Raw genomic sequence first — 27,129 nt, forward strand, 5'->3', positions numbered from 1 at the left:
GGCTCCGCGCAGGCGCGGGGCGGCTCAGGGCCGGGCCGCGTTTCCCCACCCCCGGGCCCGGAAGGAGGAAGTGCCGGCGGGAGGGGTGCGGGTTGTGCCGTGTCGGGCAGCCGCTTCTCGTCGGAGCGGGGCGAGAGCTCGGAGCCGGAGGCACGGCTCCTCCTCGGCGGGTAACGGCGTTGAGGGGGCGCGCGGGGCGGTAAGGGCGGTAAGGGCGGTAAAGGCTGCAGGTCCAGCTGTGGGCGCGGGGCGGCGGCGGGTGCTGCGCTTTCTGTTTTCGTTTCCCCCTCGGTGAGAAGGGAATGTTGTGATTGCTGGAAAGCCTCGGGGAGAAAGAGGGTTTTACCAGCTTCAGACCGTTTGTTGTTGTTGTTTGCTTTTATGAGGTGGAAGGAGAATGGGTGTTTATGCGCGTGTATCTGATGCTGCCCAAAGGAGCGTTTCGCCCTGTGCTGGGGTGGGAGCGTATCTACATGCAGCCCGGCTCGTGGAGGCACCGCTGGGTTCATCTCTTGGGAGGTGACGCGGTTTCATGTTCTGCTGCAGTTCAGCCTCGGGTCCTCTCCGTTCCGTCCTGCTGTCCCTGTTGTGTGACCTGGGGACTCTGAGGGATGCAGGGAGAAGGGGAGAGACCTTTTCACACGCATGCTTAGCAAGTTTCCGGCATACCAGGGACAGCAGCAGCTCGAGTGGACTATCAAAGTCTTTTCACCAGGACAGAAGTGAAAAACAATGAGTTCTTTAAGATTCCTACAATCCGTAACATCAACTTGCCTGAAGGTTCACTCTGTTAACCACTAACGCAGCTGCTCAGCTGACTCTAAATTTGAAAGCATAAAATACTTTTAAACAACTTTCTTTGTACGTGTGTGCTATGTTTTGGTTCCAGCTTGACTTCTTCTCCCCCCTCCACCCTAAAGAAATATGGATGCGAAGAGTAGAACATGTTTAATTAACAATCGTCAAGCACTGGAGAAAGACATCAAAACCTCTTACATTATGGACTATATGATTGCTGACCAAGTCCTGACATTACAGGAAGAGGAGAAAGTGAAGCAACAGGTAGAGTCATCTCTGTTTTTTCTTTCTCTTTCTTTTTATTGTCCTTCCAGGCTGCTCATGTATTTTATTGTCCTTTCTAAAAAGAGTTATTGCTGTCAGTCATTACTACATTACAAATGCTTAACCGAACGCTTAGCATGTAGTTATATTTGCAGTTCATATGGGTGAGCTGAGGTCTTGCTCAACTGAAACCCATATCCGCAGCAATAAACATGATGAATAACTTGCAGAGTGATAGACTAGGTGTTTTATAAAGCTGATTAGATGGTTTCTCTTACCTTTGTGTAACGCCTATCTTAACGTTTGTTCTAGAGTACACAGAAGGAGCGAGCAGCTATGCTAATAAATACTCTTCTTAAGAAAGACAATAACGCATATAGATCTTTTTATAATGCACTGCTTCATGAAGGGTACCGAGATCTTGCTGCACTTCTTCAGGATGGCATCCCTGTCTTCTCCTCCAGGAATGGAAGGAATACCATGGATGAGATGACTTCATATGGTTAGTGCAACTGCAGCAATCCAAGTTTCTGAAGGGAGAGAGAAGCTGTGTTTTTATTCACTGCTAGGTGACTCTCTGTAATGCCTGTTCCACCAAAAAGGAAGTGAACAATATGCTTGTTCACTTGTTTTAGTAGCGTGATAGTTGGTAGTTCTGTATTTCATATGATAGGAGAGGATGGTTATGACTTTCATAGGTCATCTTGAAAATGTACATTACTTGGTAATGTGTATTTTAAAAGACCAGAAGCCTGAAGCTCCTGGTTTTCTCTAAATTGTAACATTTTTATTGTAAATGAAAGAAAGACTCTTCAGTTTATGTATGTTTCTCCAAAAATAATGCCTTCTCTTTATTTCCATGGAAAATACAACAGATTTGAAGAGCTCTCTAATACTATCAGATTGATCAAGTACTCATCTACACAACACTGTTTTCCAGCACAGTCACCACCATTAGCTATGCATTTTCACCAGTGATGGACAAGAACCTGCATGCTGTACTCATAGCAGTCTGCACCACAGGAGGTGACATACAGTCACCGCTGCTGAAACAGCACCCACTGCCTCACTGTGCTCACATCCACTGTTTGGTCTCAATCAACACTCAATGAATGCCAGTGGGAGCTATTTTTCTAGTGTGGAGGTGTTCAGATCTACACCTTTGCTTCATATACACTTCTAAGTCAGATGCCTTTTTGTAAGACTGCCCCTCTGCTGCCATCTGCTGCACAGCAACATAATGTAATGGAATATTGTTAGGAAGGTTCAACTTCTACTGCCATATCACCTGTATCTGCCTCTGATGTTTAAACCAACATAATAAAATAGGAGATGTGACTTTTGGAATAGCCCTAGTATATAATAAGGGAAGTAAATTTAACATAAAAAGTTTTAGCCTTCAGAATTCAGATGTTTCTCATTTAGTGTAATCTGCAGCTCTCAGCACTGCATGCCAACTGTTAATCCTGCTAATTGGTTGCTAATTTTTCCACCAGATTCTTTTGCTTATCTTCAGTAAGGTCTTAAACTTTACAGAAGTTGTCTTCTTTGATTTATATGGGATAAATCGGTAGTTTTTGGTGGGATGAACTGTCTTACTGCATTTGACTAAATGCAGCTGAATCTTACAGTGTATTTTTTGGCACTGTCCAGGATGAGAATCATAGAATCATTAAGGTTGGAAAAGACCACTAAGATCATCCAGTCCAATTGTCACTGCATCCCCTGCCTGTCCCCCTAACCATGTCCCTCTGCCACATCCACATGCTTCTTTAACACCTTCAGGGATGGCAACTCTACCACCTCCTTGCACAGTCTGTATCATTGCAGCACCACTCTTTCAGATGAGAATTTTTTTTGTAATTTCCAGTGTGAACCTCCTGTGGCACAACTTGAGGCCATTTCCTCTTGTCCTATCACTGTTACCTGAGAGAGAAGAGGCTGACCACCACCTCACCGCAATGTCCTTTCAGGTTATTGTAGAGAGCAATAATGATTCCTCTGAGCCTCCTCTTCCAAAGACCAAACAAGCTCAGTTCACTTAGCTGTTCCCCATGAGACTTGTGCTTCAGATCCTTCACAGTATAACTACCTTTCTCTGGACATGCTGAACAGCCTCCATGTCTTTCTTGTAGTGAGGGGCTCAAAACTGAACACAGTACTCGAGGTGCAGCCTCATAGAGACATGGGATTTAGAATACCTGAATAAGATTTCCCAACAAATGGCACAACAGCCAGCAGTCTGCTGTGTGACTTGCAGTGAAGAGAGCAGGTGCACGTTTACTTTCCTGCTGTGCTTCAGGTCCCCTATTGCAAGCGTAGCTGTCTTAGCTTAAATGAAGAGAAGTCTGGTTTGGACACAAATACTGTGCTGTTAACCATGAAGTAAAAGCTTTTCAAATGCATGCTTCCTATTCTTCTGCGTCCTTGGGGTGGTAATCTCTGGCTGAGAAAGTGGCTCAGTAGTAACATTTAGCCACTGTGTATGTTTGCTATGATTTCTACTGTTGCTGTCAATTCTCTTTTCTCATCTTGGGATTGATGTAACTAGGTCCAGCTTGCAGAAAATGTAGTTACCAACAGGGTATCGCTGTAGGTGGGAAGCTGGTACCTGCTAACTGTGGCATAGGTAGTCCAGTACTTCTTAGAGCATTTGTATGGGAAACAAGCTGGATGAATTGTTTGTTTTGTTTTGAAGAGGCATAATGTTTAGAAATCACTTCTTTTCATGTTTTCTGCTTTTACCTTCAGTTAAGACAGCTCTCTGCGAAGGAGGTGTACCACAGAGACCAGTTGTGTTTGTGACTCGGCCAAAGCTGGTAGATGCTATTAAACAGAAGCTGTGCAGCTTAGGAAATGATCCAGGCTGGGTGACAGTTTATGGAATGGCGGGTTGCGGAAAGACCGTTTTAACAGCAGAAGCTTTAAGGGATCACCAACTCTTGGAAGGTACTATTATAAAAACATCGATATTCTAATAAAAATTATTAGAAATATCCACATGTTGAGTGTATATGGAGAAGTATCTTAAGTCATCTTGAAATTAATTTTATATTTAGTGTGATAAATTCCTTAGGTGCTTTTGAAATATTGTTTGCAGGTTACGGCTTTCAGAACCATTTAGTGCTCTGGGACCACTGCATAGTTTACTAATTTATGGAAAAAAGTCTTCTTACAGCTTGTTACCATGGAACCTTTGATTTTATGAGAGTAGATGCACCCTTAGCTAACTTGAATTTGATATTCCTATCAGTACAAAATATGAAATGGTTTTTAGTCTTTTTTGAGCATTGCTTGTCAGTTCTTCAGGCTTTTACCTATGCTATATGAGTTTAAAAAATCTTGCTCAGACTATAGTGTAGATTTTAGTGATGTCAGACATTTGTGGTGTGGTTATGCTACTTTCATTTTAGCTCACAATAGATTATAAATGAAATCATTTACTGATGTTTTTCTGTATAGGACATTTGGAGCAGAATGTGAGGCTAAGATATTAGAAAATATGTCTGAGGTTTAGAGAATCCTGTGCTGCAGCTGGCTCTTCTCGATGCCTTCTTGCTAACTGTTTTGTGCTAATTTTGTATCCCAAGCCATGAACTCCTGTAAAGTGAAAAAGTGAATGCTGAGTCAGAGAAGAAGGAAAGGGTTTGCCAGGGGTCGGGAAGGAAGACAAATAGAGAGGAGGGACAGCATCAGTGGCAGTGTGAGCTTTGGAAACTTGCCTTACAGAGCCTATTCCTTGTAAAATATAAGGCAGTAAACTTGTAGAATCACCCTCTGGTGATACAGTAAAGTTTTAAGGTTGGTTTGCAATAGACTTTACAGTTTATGTTTTAATTTAAATTGTATTATTGATTGTCATTCTAAGCTACTATAAATACTTCTAATTTTGAATGTACAGCATGATTAATATTGTTGTTCCTGTCAGGTTATTTCCCAGGAGGAGTTCACTGGATCTCTGTGGGAAAACAGGACAAAGCAGGGCTCCTCATAAAACTACAGAATCTCTGTAGTAGATTAGAGCAGGACTCTACTCTTTCACAGAGACCACCACTTAACATCGAGGAGGCCAAAGATCGTCTTCGTTTGCTGATGCTGCGCAAATACCAAAGGTGGTGTCAGTAAAATGCAGTGCTGTTCTTTCACTCTGCAGAGTCTAATCATCTGAAATCTATTATGATTACATGTTTCTGTTTCTTAGTTAAAAAAAGAAAAATAGCAGAAGAAAACATCCTAATCCTTTTGCTTTTTGCTTTCCCTTTTCTCTTTTAATGTAGATAATTTAGAAGTGATAGTCAAGTTAAAACTAGCAGTACTTCAAGAATTTTGATGCTTGCTTAGGGACTACTGCTAATATTTTCTAAATTGCTTACTTACGGTAAAAGAGAATGTGTTGCGTTAGGTTAATACAGTTCAAGTATGAACCAAACTTCACTAGTTTGTTCTTGGAGAAGCTTGCATTCAGCTTTCTCACACAGCATTTTTTGTCCTTTTAAAGTGCTTCTTGTATTAGTGGAAGTAAATCAAAGTTGTACTTTATTAGTTCTGAAAATGTTCTTTCATTATTTAGGTGAAATACCGTATCTTATTACTAATATTTTATCTGAAATGTGAAATATGTTTTCTTTAACTAGGTCTCTTTTGGTCCTGGATGATATTTGGGATTCCTGGGTACTAAAAGCATTTGATAATCAATGTCAGGTTCTAATCACCAGCAGGGACAGGAGTGTGACAGATGCTGTGTCTGGTAAGGAATGATCTTCTCTTCTCCATTACAAGTGATGGATGTGCATGTTTGCAAAGTGTTATTGTGAATTTTTAAAAGAGTTGGATAGAATCCACATCTGTCAAGTTGTGCACAAAATGACAAAGTTTTAGCATTCTCTTCTATAAAACTATATTTTTACATGAAATACACGTTATATGTTGTCCTGTGTATATGTCTATGTTGGGAATCACTGCACTCTTCAGTAAATTAGCCTGCCTGATGCTGCTGTTTAAACTGATTATCTCTACATATGAAGTAGTCTCTGAGCTGGATCCTCTGCTCCAGGTTTTTCTTAGAAAATACTCTCAATTTTCATAGCATTTTAAAGATTCTTTTCATTTTTTTCCTGCTGTGCATAGGCAATAAATATGAGATTCATGTGGAAAGTGGACTAACACATGAGAAAGGACTGGAGGTTTTAGCCCTGTTTGTGAACATGAAAATATCAGAACTGCCGGAGCAAGCTAACTGCATTATAAGGGAATGCAAAGGTATGATACTTGCCTCTTTTTAAACCACTCGGTATTCTTTTTTTTTCTTTCTGAATTTTGACTGACAGGAAGAGGAGGGAACATCTGATGATCAGAGGGCTGGAGCACCTCTCCTAGGAACAGAGGTTAAGGGAGCGAAGCTTGTTCAACCTGGAGAAGAGAAGGCTCTGGGGTGATCTCATTGTGGCCTTCTGGTGCTTGAAGGGAGCTTATAAACTTTTTACACAATCTGATAGTGGTAGGACGATGGGGACACCTCGAGAATTTAATTAAGAAAATTTCCTGATTTATTCAATCACTAGACTAAACTATTGAATTGTGTTCCTTCAGATTCTCTAAGATGAATTTACTTTCTTCCTTCAGGTTCTCCTCTTGTGATATCCTTGATAGGTGCATTACTACGAGATTTCCCTAGTCGCTGGGAATACTATCTCAAACAGTTGCAGAATAAGCAGTTTAAAAGAATAAGAAAGTCTTCATCTTATGACTATGAAGCCCTTGATGAAGCAATGTCCATAAGTGTAGAGCAACTGAGTAATGATTTAAAAGATTACTATAAAGACCTCTCCATCCTCCCAAAAGATGTTAAAGTGCCTACTAAGGTAATAACAGCAATGCAAAAACCTCATAGCTTATTTTGTTTATTATTATTATTATTTTTTATGAATTAGATTTGATGGTTCTCATAGGTTCCTTCCAACTCAGGATATTCAGTGATTTTTAGTGATATATAAACAATAACTTTAAAGAAGCAGTAACATTTGAAATTATTATATAACTATTGTTATATGCAACTTAATCAGTAGATTGGATCCATTACTATATCATACCTTTTATTGCCAGTAATGAAGCTAAAAAACTGTAACTGAATTAATATGTTCTTGATATTAATTTAATGTACACTCCATGTATAGCTCTTACATTAGGCTGTAACTGTGAACTATCTGAAGGCTTAAAAACTGCTAGGGAATTTCTGTTATGAAAAATATATGATCACCATGAATCAGTACAAATAGACAAATGAAGGGTTAGCTTGTATTATCTGTCTCATATATAACTATTATCTATTTATATATTTATATAGTTTGATATTGAACTTACCGAGTTATTCACAGAGCGTACATGTCTTTTGCAAATGGTAATGTTTCTACCATGTTTTTGTGGTTTTTTTTTCCAGTTAATTGTTAGTCTTTTATTAGTTTTGTTTTTTCCTTAGTTCTAATGATCTTTTCTGCTTTTTTAGGTGCTCTGTATTCTTTGGGATATGGAAACCGAGGAAGTTGAAGATATACTGCAGGAATTTGTTAACAAATCGTTATTGTTCTGTGATCGTAATGGGAAGTCATTTCATTATTATTTACATGATCTTCAACTTGACTTTCTTACAGAGCAGAATCGCAACCAGCTTCAGGTAGAGTTCTGGCTTATCTGCTTACTTCTAACCTTATTCTACAAAGCTGGACTTTCTTCAGAAAACATTTCTTTTTTAAATAGTAACCAGAGTAACTTCATATAATAGGACCACACTGCAGTTAAACTTAATGCTGGCTAAAAATGTTTTTAACTTGAAAATGAGAAGTGATTTAATGATAATTCCACATGGAGCTAAGAAACTAACAGAATCGTAGAATGTCTTGGGTTGAAAGGGACCTTTAAGGGTCATCTAGATCTGGTTTTGAAGAAGAGAGCAAAAAAAGTAGATAGGAAGAAGAGGCCAGTTGCTTGCTTTGTATCTGTGTTTGGAAAAGGTCGTTTTTATTACTGGTTATGCATGTTTAATGTTAATTGCAACTTGATATATTTTGTCAGTTGAAGAAGGAAGATTAGCAACTTGCTTTTCTGCCTTTAATATCCAGGGAGTTTCTGTAGAAAGTCTTAAACATAATTTAAATTACAGTTTCTTAAGATAAGTTTTTCTTATTTAATGTATTGACATCTTACATTGAGGAGTAATAGTAATAATAAAAAATGTTTAATATTAAAATCAGTCCATACCTTTTTATCGTATTAACTGAAAGTGTCTTTTGGTTCACATTGCAGGAACTACATAAAAACATAGTAAATCAGTACAAGAAATATTACAAGCTTCATGTGCCTGTGCTATCTCAAGAGGACTGCATGTACTGGTATAACTTTCTAGCATATCACATGGCTGGTGCCAACATGCAGAAGGTGAGTTCTGACTGGGTTCATCTTTTTCTTTTCTTGACCTGCTGCCCTTCCCCTCCAGGCCATTTTTTCCCACTCAGAGCTCTATTTTCCCAGACCTTTGAGCAGATAGGCAAACACTGAACATAAAGTCCTTCATGGGCTCTGCTGACTATTATGAAAATGACTTCATTTCTACCCCGTGTCTCTTTTCAATCAGTTCATAAGAAGATTTCTTATAGTGCCCTTTGTTTTTCTTTTTCTTTTTAGGAAAACATGTTAAAAACTCTTTCTAAGCTTTTTTGGACATCCAGGCTTACTATGTTTTATAATAAAATTACATTGATGTGTTTAGAGTATTCAAGTAGATTGATGAGTGAACTGCAGTGAATTGTATTAACATATATTAAATACCTACTGTGTTTTCCTGAGTTTTTTTATTTTTCTCTTGAGTAGATTCAGTTGTGGAACTTTTATTTGTATTTCTTGTAGGAACTCCGTGATCTTATGTTTTCTCTAGACTGGATTAAAGCTAAAACAGAATTGGTAGGACCTGCTCATCTAATTCATGAATATGTAGAATACAGTTCAGTCCTGGATCAAAAGGTATGTAAAAGGTAAATGATCAGTCTGTTCCAAATCTGTTTTTCCATCTTTTATTGCATTTTATTTATGAATGTATGTGAGATACAGAGGAAGTGTAAAAATGAAACATCAGGACAGTCCTAAGTTTAACTTTACCTTGGAGGAGAGAACAATGAAGAATTCAAAAACTATAGTTTTTGTTAACTTCAGGCCCTGGCAATTAACTCATTGGTGAGAATCTGTGGTTCTGTGATAATTAGTGGTGGGTGCAAATGGTACTCCCTTTCTTGGGAGGTTTAGTTGTCCTCTTGGAATGGTCATTCTGACATTTAACACCGACTGCTCATTGAGTAAATCATTGCTTCCAATATCCTTATTTGAAAAGTAAGGATAATACACTTTTTCTGAATAAAATAGAAAAATATTTCAGTCTATGATAGGTACTTGGTAATAGAACTAAGGATAACTAAATGCTTCTGCAAGAATACTGCCTCTATAGAAAATTAAAAAGCAAAGGGCGCTTAGAAAGTGTATCCACTTCACTAATGACCAAACATTATCTGCTCTGTACATAGGATAGCATAATACGTGAGAATTTTCAGGAATTTCTGTCTTTGAATGGGCACCTCCTTGGACGACAGCCTTTTCCTGACATTACACAGCTGGGTCTTTGCCAACCAGAGACATCTGAGGTGTATCAACAAGCCAAGCTACGGGCTCAAAGAGAAACGGGAACATTTTACTTGGAATGGATGTAAGTAGCAGTAAACCATTTGCTGATGTTTGTCCCTTGATTCAACAAAATTGTTGCAAATACAACTAAACACAGTAATGGGTAATATAAAAAGTGCTGTGTTTTTAATGGGAAAATTAAGTGAACTAATTTTCAGGAACTAATGAAAGAAAAAACGAACATGTAAAGCTACAAATTAGTAATAGTTTCATAGAAATGAAGAAATATATTTACTTCTCAGTGAACATTCATTTTAAATATCTACACAAAGGTGAAAATATGGTATTTTGAAACTTTATAATTTTTTAGAAAGATGAGAATTGTAGGGCAAATATAATGTGCATGATGCAAACTTGAAAGAGGGCACATAGGAGATCACAGCTTCAGAAAGAAGTCTGTTTGGACATGACAGGTACCAGCTCATTAAGATATTATTAGGAAGACTGTTTTGCTTTACAGTGGCTGTGCACATGAAGTTGCAGGTTGGTTTCTTATGCACATTGTATCTTGGTTCCTAAGCTCTTAGCTGTTGGAGAGCAACAAAATTCTAAGCGAACTTAGGAATTGATTCCCCTTATTTTTCGTGAAGGCTGACAGCTAATTTGATGTTTCAAAAGCTTGCTGCACAAGATACATGAACAAATGCTATATTTTAAAGAGGATTTTGAATGATTAAGAATGCTAGGAAATCCTACTCCTCACAAATGAACTATCTTCTCCTGCAGAAATAAAAAATCCTTGAAAAACCTGTCCCGTCTGGTTGTTCGTCCACACAGAGATGCAGTTTACCATGCCTGCTTTTCTAGGGATAAACAAAGAATAGCATCATGTGGAGCTGATAAAACACTTCAGGTAAAAATACCTACCTATTCATCAGCAAAGTATAATGCTGTGTAAAGTTTTGATAATGTTTGTTAATGGTGTTGTTGCTTTCCTTTTGCTGCGAAGATATTAGAAATCTTGAATATAATAGAGACAAGAGATTGAAAGGGTGCTACATAAACAATTTTAGGCTAGTAAGTATTGTTTTGTAGTTCAATAACTATATCATTATAACATGGCATTTATTGCAGTGCAAGCAGTGTAATAAATGAACATGAGATACCTTTTCATGTTACAAAAAAGCATAAGGTTTAAGTAATGCATCCCATGTTTCACATTTGTTTGCAGAAGTGGTATTTCCCATCTACAGTACTAAAAACCAGTGAGACATGTTAGTTAGTGCTTTACAATTTCCATGGGGTTTTAATGGATGTTTGGTGCTATGTTGGTTAATTTTGTCATGCAAAATAGAGAAATCTGGGCAGAAAAATGAGCCCTGGAAGTTGAGGGCAGCAGTAGACTGGAAAAAGGTATGAAGTGGTTAGGAAGTGAATATGGGGAGAGAGAGAGAAAGTGACTAATACAAATTTGCCAGCAGTCTGCCTGGAGGGAAGCCAGACAGCTCTCAGGAAAACTAGCAATCAGCCAGCCACTAACCTGGTAAAGTATCCATATTCCAGACAGCCAAAGGTAAGGGTAAAGAACAAGTTTTCTGCAAGCCTTTGGTATTGTTTTGGATGCTTGCTAAGTGCAGTACTAAAGTAAAAGTATTAGTGGTCCTTAGTTGCTGTTCATTTGGCTGTTTAATGTGGTGGTGCTTACTACTTTCTTTTATTTGCTGGCTTCTACACTGTTATGGTCATGGCATCCACCCACTTAAGGAGATGCTTGGTGGATGTGCTAGTTTTATGCTGTGCTGAAGTTACTGTGCTGGGCTTCTGTACTTCATGGCTTCATTACTGGGACTGCTGATTCCTTGTTTTTCTCTTGATTTTCTATCAAAAAAAGGGATTTATTTATTTATTTATTTATTTATTTTCCTAGAGCCTACACTAGAAGAAATAATAGAATAAATAACAATCATTTTTCATTGTTGAACTTTGATCTTAGTCTTGTTTTTCCTATCAGTGACATCAAAATAAAACTAATGTTTTCAGATTTTAAGACTAACTCAGAAGCAGAAATAATGATCGCTAAATTAAGAGCAGGTATTCTGCAGAATTTACAGTAGATGTAGATTTCCTTTTGCTTTGTCGCTTTTATTTGAACAAATACCAACCATTTCATTATTGCTGTTAATCCCATTTGATGCAAAAAGATAGGAAAAACAGGGATTTCACGACTGTAGCATCTTGAATGTTGCTGCAAAGAACAAACTGTGATTTGTTAGAACAGCTGGAGATTGTTTACCCTTGAGCTGGAAAAGGTGCCTTTCACCATCATTAAGATAAGCCCCAGAATTTTAGGAGAGTGGTTAATGTGCAGTGCTTCTTCCTTGCCATCCTTTCCTTCCCATTAACCAGCTCAAAAGAGACTCCTAGCACTTTTATTTAATTATCAATTGCTGCTAAAATTCTTTATTCGACAGAAGGGCATCGTATATATCAACCTGGAATTTGTACTTCTAATAACAGTGCAGATATTGTTAGTAAGCTATTGTGTGGTGAAGTTATTAAAGTAGAGTAAGAAAATACATGTATTTAGCCTTAAGGAGTACGAAAGTCTTATGTGGTAGAAGGCCTAGCTTTAGGCTTAAAGGTTATACACAGTCATTAATAAAACACATAATGCAAACAGATTTTTTAAAATTGGTTTTCAGTATTTTTTTCCATAATAATTTCTATCATCTCGATAGATTTGAAGTTCAAATTAAATGTTTTCATATTACTTTCCTTGAAATTATACATGCTTTCAGAATGCAAGCAGTTTTATGAAGAGCTTAGCTAAAGGAGCTCTTTGAGAGAAAGCAATCTTTTATTTGTGTAGCATGTTTTGAAGTTGTATGCCAGCTAGAAGATTTCATTCCTCATTGTATTTCTTCAGGTGTTTAAAGCAGAAAGTGGAGAGCGATTGCTGGAGATAAGTGCTCATGATGATGAAATACTTTGCTGCACTTTTTCTGCAGATGATAAATATGTAGCAACTTGTTCAGCTGATAAAAAGGTGAAGGTAAGGAAACGGAGAAGAGACTTTTCTGCTTATTTGTTTTGCATCATCGTAATTCAGATTTCAGTTTTAGCCAATTCAGGCAGAGCAGATTCTTAAGACTAAAGGTTTTTATTAACTGTCTTAAACCTTATGTGGTTTAAAACTGCTTTAAAAACAAAAGATCTCATACTTGTTAGGTTAAGCATCTTTTTCTTATGTTAACATCATGCATACACAATTGCAACTTATTTTACTTGTATTATCAGATGATTCTTTTTATGCAAAACACAATGCACAAGTCCAGTCCTGTTCGTAACATAAAATGAAGGTATCCATAAATGTTTTCCTCGTATAGCGCTTTCTGTTGTATAATGTTTTTCATTTTATTTTTAATTCTTCAGAACTGCAGGAAAAATCTTGGTGATATTACAATCTTTCTCAGATCTAAACTATGATCCTCCTCATCCACTTGATATTTAAATTGTTCAAAATTAGCTGTGAAATTTTCAGTAATTACTAGTAGGCTGAAACTGAATTTTGACAAGAGTAAGTTGGTTTTATTTGGTTGCAGACACCTTGTTATAAGAACCTTTGGCTGTAGATGCCAGGTTCCAGTTCTTGTTTGGAAAAATGTGTATATCTACATCTCTGCTTCTTTAGTGAAAACAATCTGTAATCACAGCTGTGTGTTAATAGATGCAACTATACGTGTTTTCCCTTTCTCTTCATGCATTTTTATGTGTTATTAAGAGCATTTTTAGGGTTTTATTTGTATTCCAACGTGATTTAGAGATTTGATTTTTTTTATTAAGTATATTGAATTTACTTAAAGCTGTTTTTTGTCCTTCAACTCTGTTTAGATCTGGAATTCAAGAACAGGCAAGTGTTTGTACGTATATGAAGAACACACAGAGCAGGTCAATTGCTGCCAGTTCAATAACAGAAGGGGTCAGTATCTTTTAGCCACCTGCTCAGATGACACTTACATCAAAGTAAGTTGAAAAGATTGTGATAAGCAGTATGGAAATAATCAAAACAGAGTAATTACTGTAGCAGAAATATGCTTCAAACTCTGTAAATTAAGGTTTATAATGTGCCCAGTGGAAGAGAGACAGAAACTGATCAAGAGTACTGACAGGGCAGAACAGAAAAGGAATATTTATATTTACGGAGAAAAGTAAGTGTATTTCCTATTGGCTGAGCACAAAGATAAAGACTTCTAGAAGATGGAATGGGAATGGGAGAGCCTGGGAATGGAATACCTGATAAAAACCATAAAGAAGTAAAAACAAACAAACAAAAGCCACAAACAATACAAAACTAGATGCCAAATGATGAAATGAATAAATAAATAACCTAACAGAAGGGGGACAGATGTATTTTCTTATTAAATTGATTTGGCATAATAAAGAAATGAAAGTGGATGCCAACAGAATAACAGTAATCAAAGCAAAAGATTTGTCAGGTCAGAAATCTGGCAGTACTCAGACTATGAGGCAGTACCTCTACTCAGAGCAGAAGCCATATAAGTGAACTGTCTGTGGAAGGAGAGGAAGTGGAAGAACGAAGGAAGACCTGGCTGTGGGTAAGGGTGGAATTTCACAGCACAAGTATGTCCAGTAATAGAAAAGTACAGTAAAGTAAAAATCAGAGAGGCCAGATTTCTATTTATTTATTTATTTTTAAAGAGAACACTGTACAGGTAACTGTCCCTGCTTTGAATTCTCCCTGAGTAGACAAGTGTAAAGTTTGGTAACAGAAAGGCAGTATGTGCTGTACACCTAGAAAGTGCGTGTGTCTGCGTGTGGCCTCTAACACACAAATTGTTCTTTTAGCTTTATTAGAGAGGACGCAATAATCCAACACTGAGTTAAAAGATTTCATTTTAGTTACTATGTACAAGCTACGTAATTCTGAGCCTTGAGATTGAAAGGAAGGAAAGAGGCTAGACAAAGTTTAATCCTCAGTCTGAAGAAGCCTTTGGTAACTTTGTGCTATTTGAGGTTCTTGCATTCACTGTACAGAAAGTGTTATATAATAGTCATGGGAATCATTTTCATGCAAGCTAGCATATGGAAGTAAATTGTGGGGGAACCTCAGGCATAGCTTCAAGTCTGTGAGCACGTGGGTAAAACTAAGAAGCATTTTTGAGAATTTGGTTGCCACTGTGATTTTGTGAAGAGCATGAACAATCTGCCTGTGAATGATTTATGAATTTAATGCCATTTACATATGTATTTCTCATGCAGCTTTGGGATCTGAAGGATAAGTATTGTAGGAATACGATGTTTGGTCATGTAAACGCCGTCAGTCACTGTAGATTTTCACCAAATGATGACTATATTGCTAGCTGCTCAACTGATGGAACACTGAAGGTACATATTTTTTAAATCAACTGCCTGCTGAGATGATTTTTTTGGGGTGTAAAATACAAAATATGTGTGAGATAATCTTGTATTTGTGTGGTCAGTTTTCATGAATTAAACTCTGAAACAATTGAGTATCGTTCCAACTCTTAATGCAAGACTTGGAAAAGTTCTGTCCAGTTCCAGAAGAAGAACTGAGTGGCTGCAGTTTTAAATCAATCCTACCGAGTCTCATTTTGAGTGCTTTCTGCTATTAATAACAATAATAATAATAATGGTGTGAAAGGTGTTCTGAAATTTGTTTAAACAAAAATAATAATGAAAACAACAGCAAAAAAAACTAGAATAGTTAAAATGCCTGTCATCTGAAATTGAATCAGCAGTAGTCATAAGCAATAAAAGAGATTTGTGTACCGAGGTAGTTATGTTTGACCTTAGAACACAAGCATTGTTTTTTATTGCCTTTGACTGCAACGGGACTACCTAATTCAGTACTGCAATTCATAAAACACTGATACCTTTCCACGGAGCTGCTATATCAGAAAAGTGAGGTTGTAGTATCTGTTGTCATTCAGAAGAAAAATTGTGGTAGAGGAAACAGCAATATTCAGTAGCTCTCTGGCAGCTGCCTCAATGAAACAGGGGTACAAACTTGTATCAAGTGGACCAGGTTTCTTGTGAGTGGACTTAATAGAGTTGCAGAGTAGATGTTATTTTTGCCTTTAGTCTGTTGGTAAGTAGAAGTTAAGACAACTGCCTGGGCTTGCTTGTTTCGTGTTTTCCTCACTTTCTTTCCTAAAAAAAGATTGGGGAGTGGTTCTCCCCTGTTGTATTCTGTATAGAATCATAGAATTACTCAGGTTGGAAAAGACCTCAAAGATCATCAAGTCCAACCATAAAGAGAGAGGTTTCATGTATTTCCTTTATTTTTTCTTGAAGCTTTGGGATGTGCATTCAGCGAATGAACTGAAAACTATTGAGATAAAAGATTTCTTCAGGAATGCAGATGAGCACCAAGATGATGTGGAGGTTTTAGTAAAATGTTGCTCTTGGTCCAGAGGTAGTGATACAATTTTGGTGGTAGCCAAAAATAAGCTTTTGGTAAGTATTTCATGTTAATAATTCTCTAGAGGTGTAGTATGTTGCTATCTAGGTAGAATTTACGAATAATTACTACGTTATAAACTACCTAGATGTTTCAGACATAAAGTGCCTGTTCTTAAGTGCATGTTTAGTAAAAAATACATAGATGATAAACATGATGAATGAGAGAAATATCTTCTACATTAAAAAATGTATTCTGTTAAGTATATGAACTGTGTCTGTGTTGAAGTCGTTCCAGCCCTGTGCTCAATATTGTAATTACCTTCGCAGCTTTTTGATGTTAGAACATGTAACCTGTTAACACAAGTCATCATAAGTCATCACAGTACAATCCAGTATTGTGACTTCTGTGCTGGGGATGAGTTAGTAGCAGTTGCTTTGTCTCATTGTTCTATTGAGGTAAGTGATTTCTTTATTGCTACGATATACCAGGAAAGAGTAATATAAAGTGTTACATTTGTTGTGGTTTTGTGTAGGGAGAGGTAAAACAAAGTGGCAATTGTAACAGCTTTTCAATGTACTTTATTCTTTACACATTTTGTTTACCTGTAAGATGTAAAATAGGAATTGGGAAATAGTGTTTTGAGATTAGGCATTCCTTTTAGAAAGCAGAACTCGGTTTTATATAAAACCACTAGGCCACTGTATGTGTTTAAAGTTATCATGTGATGGTGTGATTATTGTCAGTCTCCAGAGTATATGCCTTCCCATCAACTAGCTCAAAACAGGCAAACAAAATGCCTTCTGTATGCTGCTGCAGGATGTGGCGGTTCATGAAAGAGAAATACAAAAGCTGAAATAACTTTGGGACTATCATGACTAACTAAGCTTGTAGAAGTATTTGGGTTTTCTGTTCTTCTTTGTTTTCTTTTTGCAGCCTACTTGGTCATCTCACTTGTAATTTCATAATGAGTGAGTTGTTCTTTTTTTGTAATTCCTCCCACATCTCTTAAACTTACCATTGTCAAAGAGGCTTCTGTTTCCATGTCACAGACCATCAAATTGTCATCAACAGGCACGGTTCTTTTTACATGACAGTTGTAGAGTGAGGAAAATGCTAGTAGAGATAGTAATGAAGTATACTTCTTCTCAGTTTTTCTTGAAATACAATCAAAATTCACTTGTGTTCTTTCCTATTTCTGCTGCAGTTATGGAATATGAAATCCTTATCAAAAGTGGCAGATTGCAGGGGACACATGAGCTGGGTTCACTGTGTGGCATTTTCCTCAGATGGATCTTTGTTTCTGACATCTTCTGAGGACCAGACAATACGGGTAAGGTTACTCTTTTTTTTTTTTTTTAAAGCTGATACTGTTTATGTGTGTATATAAAACTAAATTATTTGTTCAAATTGTTGTTATAAAATTAAATATTCATATATAATAACATAAAGCATTTAGCATTACAGTTATAAGTATTTAGCTTTGTATTATATAAACATATAAAAATAATTCTCTATACAGTAAAATGAGCTGCCTGTTTTCTTTGTTTACCATATAGATAAATAATTTTTAAATCCAGTGGCATTTCAATAATAACGATAGTTTTTAGATTTTACCTAAATTAAAAACTTGGATCAGTTTTGATGGTCCTTTTGTAAACTAGCAGAGTTGATATGCCTTTCACTGTTAGATAATAAATAGATAAATATGTTAATATTTAGGGCAGATTCTTATAGTTGTAATGCCTCATTAAAAACTGTGAAAACAGACCTATAATGTACCAAAGTAACATTTCCTTCTCTCCAAGCTAACACTTACTTTCTTGATATTTTGAAAGCAATTGAAGTATAGAAATCTATACTTGGCATTTATTGTAATAGAATTTTAACACTCTTCTTTGAAACAGAAAAGTGTGGACTTCATGGTCCCGATGCCAAATACTTAGAGGTCTGCTTGGCAGCCTGGAAAAAGAATTAGTTCTTTCATCAGTTGAAATTGCTATAGAAATTGCACAACTTTCTTTCTGTAGTAAATAAGAAAAGGCACTGTTTTAGGATAGGTGTTACTTGCAAGGTTACAAGACTTTGGTTTAAAGGTACTTCATCAAGTTTTATATCTTGTCCTTTAAAACTAATGGAACACTGTTCTTCAACAGATTTGGGAAACAAACAAGGTGTGCAAGTCTTCTGATGCTGTGCTAAAAAGTGAACTGGATGTTGTATTTCACAATGGTGAAGTCATGATTTTAGCAATTTACAATCAGAAGCATATTCAGGTAAGCTGTATTTCTCAGTGTGTTAGTATATTTGAATTTATATGTAAATCTCAGTAGGAAACAAAGCACTGAAATAACTGCCTATTTGTGACTTTCAGGAGTTGAATCTGTGGCAGACGATTCTTAATATATTGTAAGATTTTAAGTCTAGGAGCTCTGCCTCAGAACAAAATAGATTTTTCACCTTTGCTCATGAAGAGAAATTGACTGAAAAGTCAAATTGTAGTTAAGCATGTGTACAGTAATTCAGTAGTGTATCTGTCACATCTCTAAAGGTAGTTTCTCCTGTGACTGTGATGTTTAACCCTTAGTGATCTGTGGTCTCCCAGAAATGCATTCCTAGTTTAGGTGTTTTGATGTGCTTTACAATCATTTTAAATGCATCACACTGGTAGATACTTTTAACTTACAGATTTTTTGTAAATCACTATGTTCTAAAGACCTCATCAGAATTGGTGTAAGGACAACACTTGGTTGAGATTGGTGTGCTGTGCCCGCTGTTAAGCTTTAAGTCATGCTTACTCTCCATTTGGCACAAGTATCTCACTGGCAAGTAGTTTTGAGCTCAGAACTCACTATATGGCTTTTGAAATACAGGAATAATGTGTTGACTTACTGTTTTCTGTGATCATGCAAACTTTTAAAAGCCTTCTGAGGCTGAGTTGTGTTTTTGTCTGCAATCTTGTCCTGTTCAGACGACGTTCTACAGCAGTAGTTACGCAGACCTTTAAAGCAACTGATTTGTGAAAGTATCTGGTCTAGATGAACAAATGTTTAGAAACTGACAAACTCTTCTGTTGCTGTTTCTAGCTTTTTATTCTATTTTATTTCAGTTCAAATTTTAAAATATTATATGAATTAATTTCCTATCTTGCAGCTCATTAGTGGAAATACAGACAGCATTATCATACAGACAGAACCTCAGGAATCCCTTATTTGCTGCTGTTGCTTAAGTGAAGATCTTAAATTTGCAGCCTTTGGGCAGGAGAATGGAGCAATAAAGGTATTAAATTAAGTTTGATCTTGAAAATAATAGGAAAAAACCTTTCTTTTTAAATAAATGGCATTTTAGTAATTCTCTCCAATAATATTCTTTGGTATAGTACTTAAAATTTTTTATGCTTTATTTATGAAATGATGGTAGTTTAAAGGTAATGCTTACAATGCAGTTTTGCATTTCATTTTACCAAGGACTGATATTGGTTGTCACCATCACAGTATGACAGAATTATAGGGGCTGGAAGGGACCTCTAGAGATCATTGGGTCCAGCACCCCTGCAATGCTGCCTCCCTAGACCAGGTTGCACAAGTTGGCGTCCAGACAGGTGTCTCTCCAGAGAAGGAGACTCCACAGCCTCCCTGGGCAGCCTGTTCCAGTGCTCCGTCACCATTACTGTGAAGAAGTTCTTAGACACATTCGTGCAGAACTTCCTATGTTCCAGTTTGTGGCCATTTCCCCTTGTTCTATCACCACGCACCGCTGAAAAGAGTCTGTCCGCATCCCTTTGCCTCCCACACCTTAGACATTTATAAACATTCATCAGATTCCTTTTGAGTCTTCTTTTCTCAAGGCTGGACAGACCCAGGTCACCCAGCCTTTCCTCATAGGGTAGTTGCTCCAGGCCCTTTATCTTCTTTGTGGCCCTCCACTGGCCTCTTTCCAGGAGATCCCTGTCTTTTTTTTTTAACCAGGTAGCCCAGAACTGGACACAGTACTCAGTCCATTGACTGAGAATGATCTATTTACAGTCTCTTTGTATTTAAAGAGAATTTGTGTTGAGAATTTGAACTTCCTTTTCCTAAAATATGTAAAATAAATTTTGTTATTGCATTTTTTTTTGTAAAGGTACTGCAGTTGTTGGATGGGAAGGTTCTGATGTCCCAGGAGGCCTACAGGACACCTGTGCAGCATTGTCGATTTACCACTGACTGTCAGACTCTGATTTCAAGTGCTCATGATGCAGTCATACAGGTTTGAAAGATATTTTAAAGGGTCATGTTGTACCTATTTGTAAAAATAAGTTAAAAACATCTTTTCTATTATACCTAACGTAAACTCAGTCAATGACCACTGTATATCCTGAATATGGAACCATCTTTGTTCCATGCATTTTGAATTGATTTTACATTGCATTAGGGTAAGTTGGCATCCTTGATTCTATTGCTGCTTTGATTTATGCTTTCCTGCTTATCTAATTTGCAAGTGTTGCAATATCGAGTAACTTGTTGCAAAGAAACTGTAAATAAGAAGTTACTGTTTTTCTCTGAATGACCTCAAGTGGGATGCAGCAAATTAAGGCACCAGATAGAGACAAGGGGCCATAGAAACTGTAGCCCATTATTTATATCCCATAGAATAGTGAATATTATGCAGTTCTAATGCAGTGCACGATAGAACCAACTCCTTTCAGATGCATGAAGAGAAATACTAATTTTCTTTGAAGAAAACTCAACAGTCCTGATCATATAAGTTTGGGATGCAACTCAGCACTGGCCAGCTATGGACTTGTCTGTATTGTGTAAGGGAATAGAACTGAAACACTTGTCTCTGAGTGGGCTGTTGTGTCTACCTAGTCCAATACAGAACTGAACACAGATAGTTGCAAGAAGGTTGTACTGACATAGTCTCAAATTAATAAGCTCTCTTTCTTGGCAAGGTTGATTGGCTGTAGAGAAGCATCATTGTGCGTGTAGCATTTTAGCTCATCAAGGAATGCACTTTGAAGTGAATGTCCTGGTCATTTGTACTTCAGTATAGTACTTCAGTTTTCACTGAACAGCAGTTGCCTCGTTACTGTTCTATCTTTGATGCAGAAAACCTATTTGAAAACCAGTTAAATCACTGTCATTTAAATTATATTGAAGTTTAATAGATTCTGTAAGATAAAATGACATTTATTCAATTTTCAGTGAAGGGTCCAATTAAAATAGCATCATTTTGCTATGAAAACACCAACTGAAATGACACTTTAAAATATAAATTAAATTATAAATATATATATATTTACTTATATAAAAACCTAAAAAAATATGAATTATGCAAAATTTAATAGAATTCTAGAATATCATGGATTGGATGGAACCACAGGAATCATTGAGTCCAGCTCTGGGCTCCACACAAGGACCAGCCAAAATTCAAACCTTATATCTGAGAGTATTGTCCATTGCTCTTTGAACAGCTTGGGGCTGTGACTACTGCCCTTGGGGGCCTGTGCAGTGCCCAGCCACCCTCTGGTGAAGAACCTTTTCCTAATCCTCAACCTGACCCTCTCCTGACACAGCTCCATGCTGTTCCCTTGGGCCCTGTTTCTGTCACAGAGAGCAGAGACAAATGCTTTCCCTCTGCTCCCCTAGTAAGGAACTGTGGGCTCCTTTTCTCTAGGCTGAACAAACCAAGTGACTTCAGTTGTTCCTTATGTATCTTACCCAGTAGACCCTCCACCATCTGTGTTGCTATCTTCGGATGCTTTCTAATAGTTTTATATGCTAACCTGCACATAATGCTTAAAGTGAGGCAGCACCAGTGCAGAGTGTAATAATTGCATCCCTTGACAGGCTAATGGTGCTAACACACCCCAGGGTGTTACTGACTTTTTTGGCTGCCAAGTATTTAAGCACCAAATTCACTTAAAATAATAATAATAATAATCAGATTCTATGAATATAACAGGGAAACTGTTTGCTTTCCCATTTTGCAGTGGTTAATGCTTTCTGAGGTTGACTACTGTATCTTTTAATAAGTTGCCACCTCCATAAGAACTTTTTATTGTTCCTACAGGTTTAAAATAAGCAGCTAATTCTTTTTAAGTTATATTTCTCATACACATATTATGTATATTTCATCTTTATTATTAGGTCTGGAATTGGCAGTTGAACGAGTGTGTGTTTCTAAGAGGGCATAAGGAAGCAATCAAAGACTTTGCACTTCTAGAAAGTTCAAAGCTTCTTTCCTGGTCATTTGATGGAACAGTGAAGGTAAATAAATGACTGTGTATCACATAGAATTCTTCTTACTTTCTTTAATTAGAAAAGCTATTTGGCAACCTCTGTATGTTGTTGTACAGTTATAAAATTGATGGATAAGCAGAGATTATGTAATTGAAAGAGAGTTAATGACAAATGCTCACCAACGTCAAGGCTTGCTGTAGAACTCCACAAAGAAGCAATCTACAGAAAAAGATCCTGCCTTAGTGCTGGTCAGTCCTTAAATGGAATCTAGGAGAGGTTGAGTCAAGCTCCACCCCTTCCAGGATCACAGCTGAATTACCTTCACCTGTACTCCTGCAGCTGACTCATTGCTTGCTTCAGATGGTTAATCAGAGGTTCAGGTTGTGATCAACAGTATCCCATACAGTTGTACTGACACTCACCTGGTTGAACTGATCTGGAAGTATATGTTGGTTTAATATAAAAATTAACACTTTATATTTCTAGTAATATTTATTTATTATTTTTTATTGTATTGTGTCAAAATACCTTATTAGTACTGCACACATGAGTTTTATTTCCTTTATTAATCTGTATGATGCAGGTCTTAAACTTCTTTTTGTTTAAGAGTATTATACTGGAAACACAGGCTAATTCTGTTCCATAGGTTTGGAATATCACCACTGGAAAAACAGAAAAAGATTTTGCTTGCCACAGAGGTGCTGTTCTTTCTTGTGCTGTCTCACCTGATGGTAGTAGGTTTTCATCTACTTCTGCTGACAAAACTGCAAAGGTTGGTTACTTTATGTACAAAGATAATTATGATTCCTTGTTTGGCCTGATATTTTTGCTGTATTTTTCACTATGAGATAACTAGTGATTATTTAACTAACCTTTTTTTATTTCTAGTATTAAAATTCCTGTATCTGTGAACATGTTTCTAATGCTGTTACAGATATTCAGAATTGATCTGGATATAACTTCAGGCTGTCCTGGTGACCTCTATGTGAATAAAGCACACATTTAATGCAAACATCTATGAAGAATGTTTTGTTTAGTTCTCTCTATTGATTTATTAATAGCCTAGTGTTCTAATTTGGAAACATACATTAAGAAATAATTCTGAAACTTTACATGAAAATGTTATCCATGTTGTTGGTATTATTTTTGTTCAGAAACAAAGCACGAAAAGTAGTGAACTGTTAAACATTCTGGGCCTGCATCATCAGCTTTTTAAACTATAGTTCTGAATTGACCCATGAACCCCAGGGACAATTTTGTGAAGTTCTTTATAAATGAATGAGTTGCTTTAAAGAGTATATTCCAAGGAAAGGGTATACCTGATTGCTTAGAATGCTTAATGCATTCTTGTGCGATTCAGAAAGTGAAAGCAGAGTATATAAAGTGTAGTCCATACATAAGAAGCCTTGTAAGTGTATATATAAGAAGTGATTCGTACATTTGAATACTAATGGTTTTCTTTTAGAATGAAGGGGTAAAGCCATCATTGTTTTTGAGCTTGTTTTCACTCTTCTGTGTTTTTCATGTAGATATGGAGCTTTGAAAGTTCATCTGTTCTTCACGAGCTGAAAGGTCATGAAGCCTGTGTGCGGTGCTCTGCTTTCTCTCCTAATAACAAATTACTGGCCACTGGAGATGACAAAGGAGATATAAGGGTACTGCTTTAACCTTATTTATCTTATAATTCAGTTGATAGTCAGCTCACATACTGAGGAGTTCTCATAGTTTGTGTTCTGCATGTCTGTTTAATTAGCATCATGCTGAATATCAGTTGAAGATTGCCAAGATACCTCGCCACATTAATACAAGGTGACGGTAACTTGTAACTATACTGATAGATTTGTTTTCCTGGGTTCCACAGGTTGATGAATGCTGCTGAACTCTGATTCGCACAATTTGCTTTTCACTCTACTGTAAATTCCATGAGTGATTAAATCCTTTCTGTATAATTCTGTTGTAGGAGGAGAGTGCTTTTTTTGGGTTATTCTGTCATTTCCAATTGAATTATTATTTTAAAGGTTGTTTTTTTTTTTTTTTCCTCTAATATAGAAAAAAATATTTCAGCTTTCCTTACGTTTACTTACGTAGTTAATGTTTTCTTTCTCTCAGATTTGGGACATTTTAACAGGTGAATTACTTCACTTCTGCTCCTCGGTTACTGTGGATGAAGCAGAACCAACACATGGTGGTTGGGTAACAGCCCTCTCATTTTCTCCCGACAGTAAAATGCTTGTGTCATCTGGAGGCTATCTTAAGGTAAGCCTTGAAATAATATAACAATGTAACTTACCTAATGAATGAAAAGACAGTATGCTGACAATTCTAAAGGAAAACCCAAACCACTTAAAATAAACAAGTCTGATATTTTTTACTTAAGACCGCTCCATCATTGTCACTGTCTGGCACTTCTCACTTTTCTTCTCCAATTTGAAAGCTTCTTGAATATATTTCTAAGATGGAGTTTGTTTTTGAACTCTGTATGTGCTGTTGTTCATAGAGTTCATGATAGAGCTGGGAGCTTCAGGTCTTTATTAGCAAAGCTCTTCTTAACATCTTTAATGTTAAAGATTCCAGTCATTTCTGTTCGCCTTAATATCGACTCAATTTCAGCTGCAGTCATGTTCTTCATAATGAACATGAAGATGCTCTGTGTCCTACTGCATTTATTTACTTATTTAAGATAACAAAATTCTGAATTTCTCTATAGAAAAAATGGAAAGTGAATATTCTGCCTTGAAATACATACTTGCTAACTTATACTGTGTGATTATATTTTATAGTGGTGGGATGCAACTACTGGAGAATCCTTGCAGACCTTCTACACGAATGGAACAAACCTCAAGTCAATACATGTGTCCCCTAGTTTTGAGGTGTATGTGACTGTTGATAATCTTGGTATCCTTTATGTATTGCGGAAGTTGTGATTGATGGGCTGAACGCTGTGGAGATCATTGAATTCATTTTTTGAGCTGGAAACAAGACTGTGCTAAAATTTTTATCTCTTGTTAAGCTGTGGATTACATTTCAGTGTCGTATTCCCAATGTTTTCATGCATATTTGTGTACATTTCTGCATGTTTTTGTGAATTAACTAGCATTTGGTCTTGTTTTTGATAAGTATCATTATAATGTGTAACTCCTGACTTGCATCTTGAGTATATTGCTTCCAATTTTGTAATGAAATTTTATGAAGATTTATTCAAATTAGGAGAAATTAATAATTAACAGCAGTGAAAAAATAATAGGAATATAATAGATCAGTAATGTATTTTGTGCAAGGGCTGATGGCTAAACACTCTCTTGTCACGAGCACAACTGTGAGATACAATTTTACTCTTTTTTACTATGACGAAAGGCTTTTCATTTAGTACAGAATGGACAAGTCAAGTGGCTTTTCAGTTTACAGCAGCATTGCTTCCCTCTTGCCCCAAGAATCTTCACACTTCTTACCTCGTGGAGATATAAGTGATACGGAGAGAAATGGTGTGTGTGAGCTATTCTTATTAAGGGGAACATCTTGAGTCTTGTTTTCTCAAGGTAAAATCCGAAGGGATATTGGAATTGAAGTGAAAGAGATTGTGCTGTGCGTCCATTCAAACGATGATACAGCTAACCAGCTAAAGTGACACGGGGAATGTTTTAAGAAGTTTGTATTGAAAAATATTAGAGGGTGTGAATTTGTGTTTTTTAGTTTTGAAATGAGCGTTCAGTTTATACTGTGAAGACATTTTATTGTCGGCTTTCTTAGCACTGGGTTCTTTGTGCAGGGATCTTTTTTCCTGGTAATATGAGATTTTTATCGTTGTTTTGTTTTTGTAATCTATTTATAGATTCTGTATGGGATGGAATCTTTGATGTTTTCTACTAGTTGTACTTGGCATATCTTTTGTGAACAACTGGTTAACAACTTTTCTTAGATGCCAGTAAGCCTTGTTCCACTAAACTGCCTTTTTAACTATGAAGAGTGGCTGCACAGACATTAGTGCCACGAATTTCATATTTCTGTAGTTGGCAGTAGAACACGTCATCTAAACACTCAATTGTAAAAGGTACGTTAACAAGGGTGTATCACCTGGTGCACAATAATGACATTTTCACTTTTAGTAGCTTTTTTTTGCTGTGCGTTTCAGAAGATTTAATACACATTCCTAATATTTTCCTGTTTTTGACAATCAATGTTTTGTTGTTTTTTTTCCCTCTTTTTTAACTTGAAATTCCACAGTTTCTAAGGTGCTACTGAATACGGGTCAGTATAATTAGAGTACTGCTGGCAGAAATACAAAGATAAGAAATTTGATAGAAGAAAAATAATAATGTTTTGTATTGTACGTTTGTACAGCATTCAATAAAGATGATCCAGGAAACACAAAAGAATTTTAATTCTTGAGTGTTGTTTCTTTGTTTTGTTTTGATTTTTACTGAGTAGGAGGGGGGGTGGTACTGTCTATTTTATTGTCCTTTTATAATCTGTTTCTATGTTTTTACTGTTACTATGAATGTAATGCTGCTTTTTACATCACATCACAAATAGGTAAGCAATGGTGTTAAATATGATGTGACACGCAGGAAAAAAATGAACAATTGTCTTGAAACATGTCATGTACAGTTCAAGACAGAGATGCTTCTACTTTGTCTAGCTTGTACAGACCTCACTGGTACCTGCTCTTAACTGAAGCTGAAGATTCAAGTAGTGGAATGCTCCTCTCAGTCACAGTGTCCCTTCACTGTGTAGGCTAAG

The 27,129-nt window shown here is 36.7% G+C and overlaps 1 protein-coding gene across 3 annotated transcripts; it reads left to right on the top strand.

Annotated features, from left to right (window-relative positions):
* Positions 1-32: 32 nt before the first annotated feature.
* APAF1 (apoptotic peptidase activating factor 1) lies at positions 33-26,769 on the top strand. Of its 3 annotated transcripts, XR_011905210.1 has the most exons (28): positions 33-170; positions 890-1,062; positions 1,375-1,564; positions 3,814-4,011; positions 4,991-5,174; positions 5,697-5,809; positions 6,190-6,321; positions 6,685-6,923; positions 7,565-7,732; positions 8,362-8,493; positions 8,962-9,075; positions 9,630-9,808; positions 10,513-10,639; positions 11,208-11,299; positions 12,653-12,778; positions 13,618-13,749; positions 15,007-15,132; positions 16,063-16,224; positions 16,498-16,626; positions 17,376-17,501; positions 18,325-18,444; positions 19,322-19,447; positions 20,291-20,416; positions 22,300-22,419; positions 23,039-23,164; positions 23,922-24,047; positions 24,502-24,648; positions 25,173-26,752. XR_011905210.1 is itself a non-coding variant. In XM_072348308.1 (27 exons), exons 2-27 carry the CDS (start codon positions 925-927, stop codon positions 25,314-25,316), a joined length of 3,750 nt encoding a protein of 1,249 aa, XP_072204409.1. In that variant the 5' UTR covers positions 33-170; positions 890-924; the 3' UTR covers positions 25,317-26,769. The 3 variants fall into 3 exon arrangements, 2 of the variants coding, with proteins under 2 accessions (XP_072204409.1, XP_072204412.1); XM_072348308.1 differs by lacking the exon at positions 11,208-11,299 and having other exon boundaries at positions 25,173-26,769; XM_072348311.1 differs by lacking the exon at positions 11,208-11,299 and having other exon boundaries at positions 79-199; positions 25,173-26,769.
* Positions 26,770-27,129: the final 360 nt, after the last annotated feature.

Source organism: Excalfactoria chinensis, chromosome 1 (assembly GCF_039878825.1).
Source record: "Excalfactoria chinensis isolate bCotChi1 chromosome 1, bCotChi1.hap2, whole genome shotgun sequence".
NCBI lineage: Eukaryota > Metazoa > Chordata > Aves > Galliformes > Phasianidae > Excalfactoria > Excalfactoria chinensis.

What these genes read in the sequence shown, in the direction of transcription:
- APAF1 (XM_072348308.1), top strand. Translation starts at nt 925, where the DNA reads ATGGATGCGAAGAGTAGAACATGTTTAATTAACAATCGTCAAGCACTG. An exon ending in GGATCACCAACTCTTGGAAG is followed by an intron (nt 4,012 to 4,990) that starts GTACTATTATAA and finishes TGTTCCTGTCAG; the next exon opens with GTTATTTCCCAGGAGGAGTT. An exon ending in ATGACAAAGGAGATATAAGG is followed by an intron (nt 24,048 to 24,501) that starts GTACTGCTTTAA and finishes TCTTTCTCTCAG; the next exon opens with ATTTGGGACATTTTAACAGG.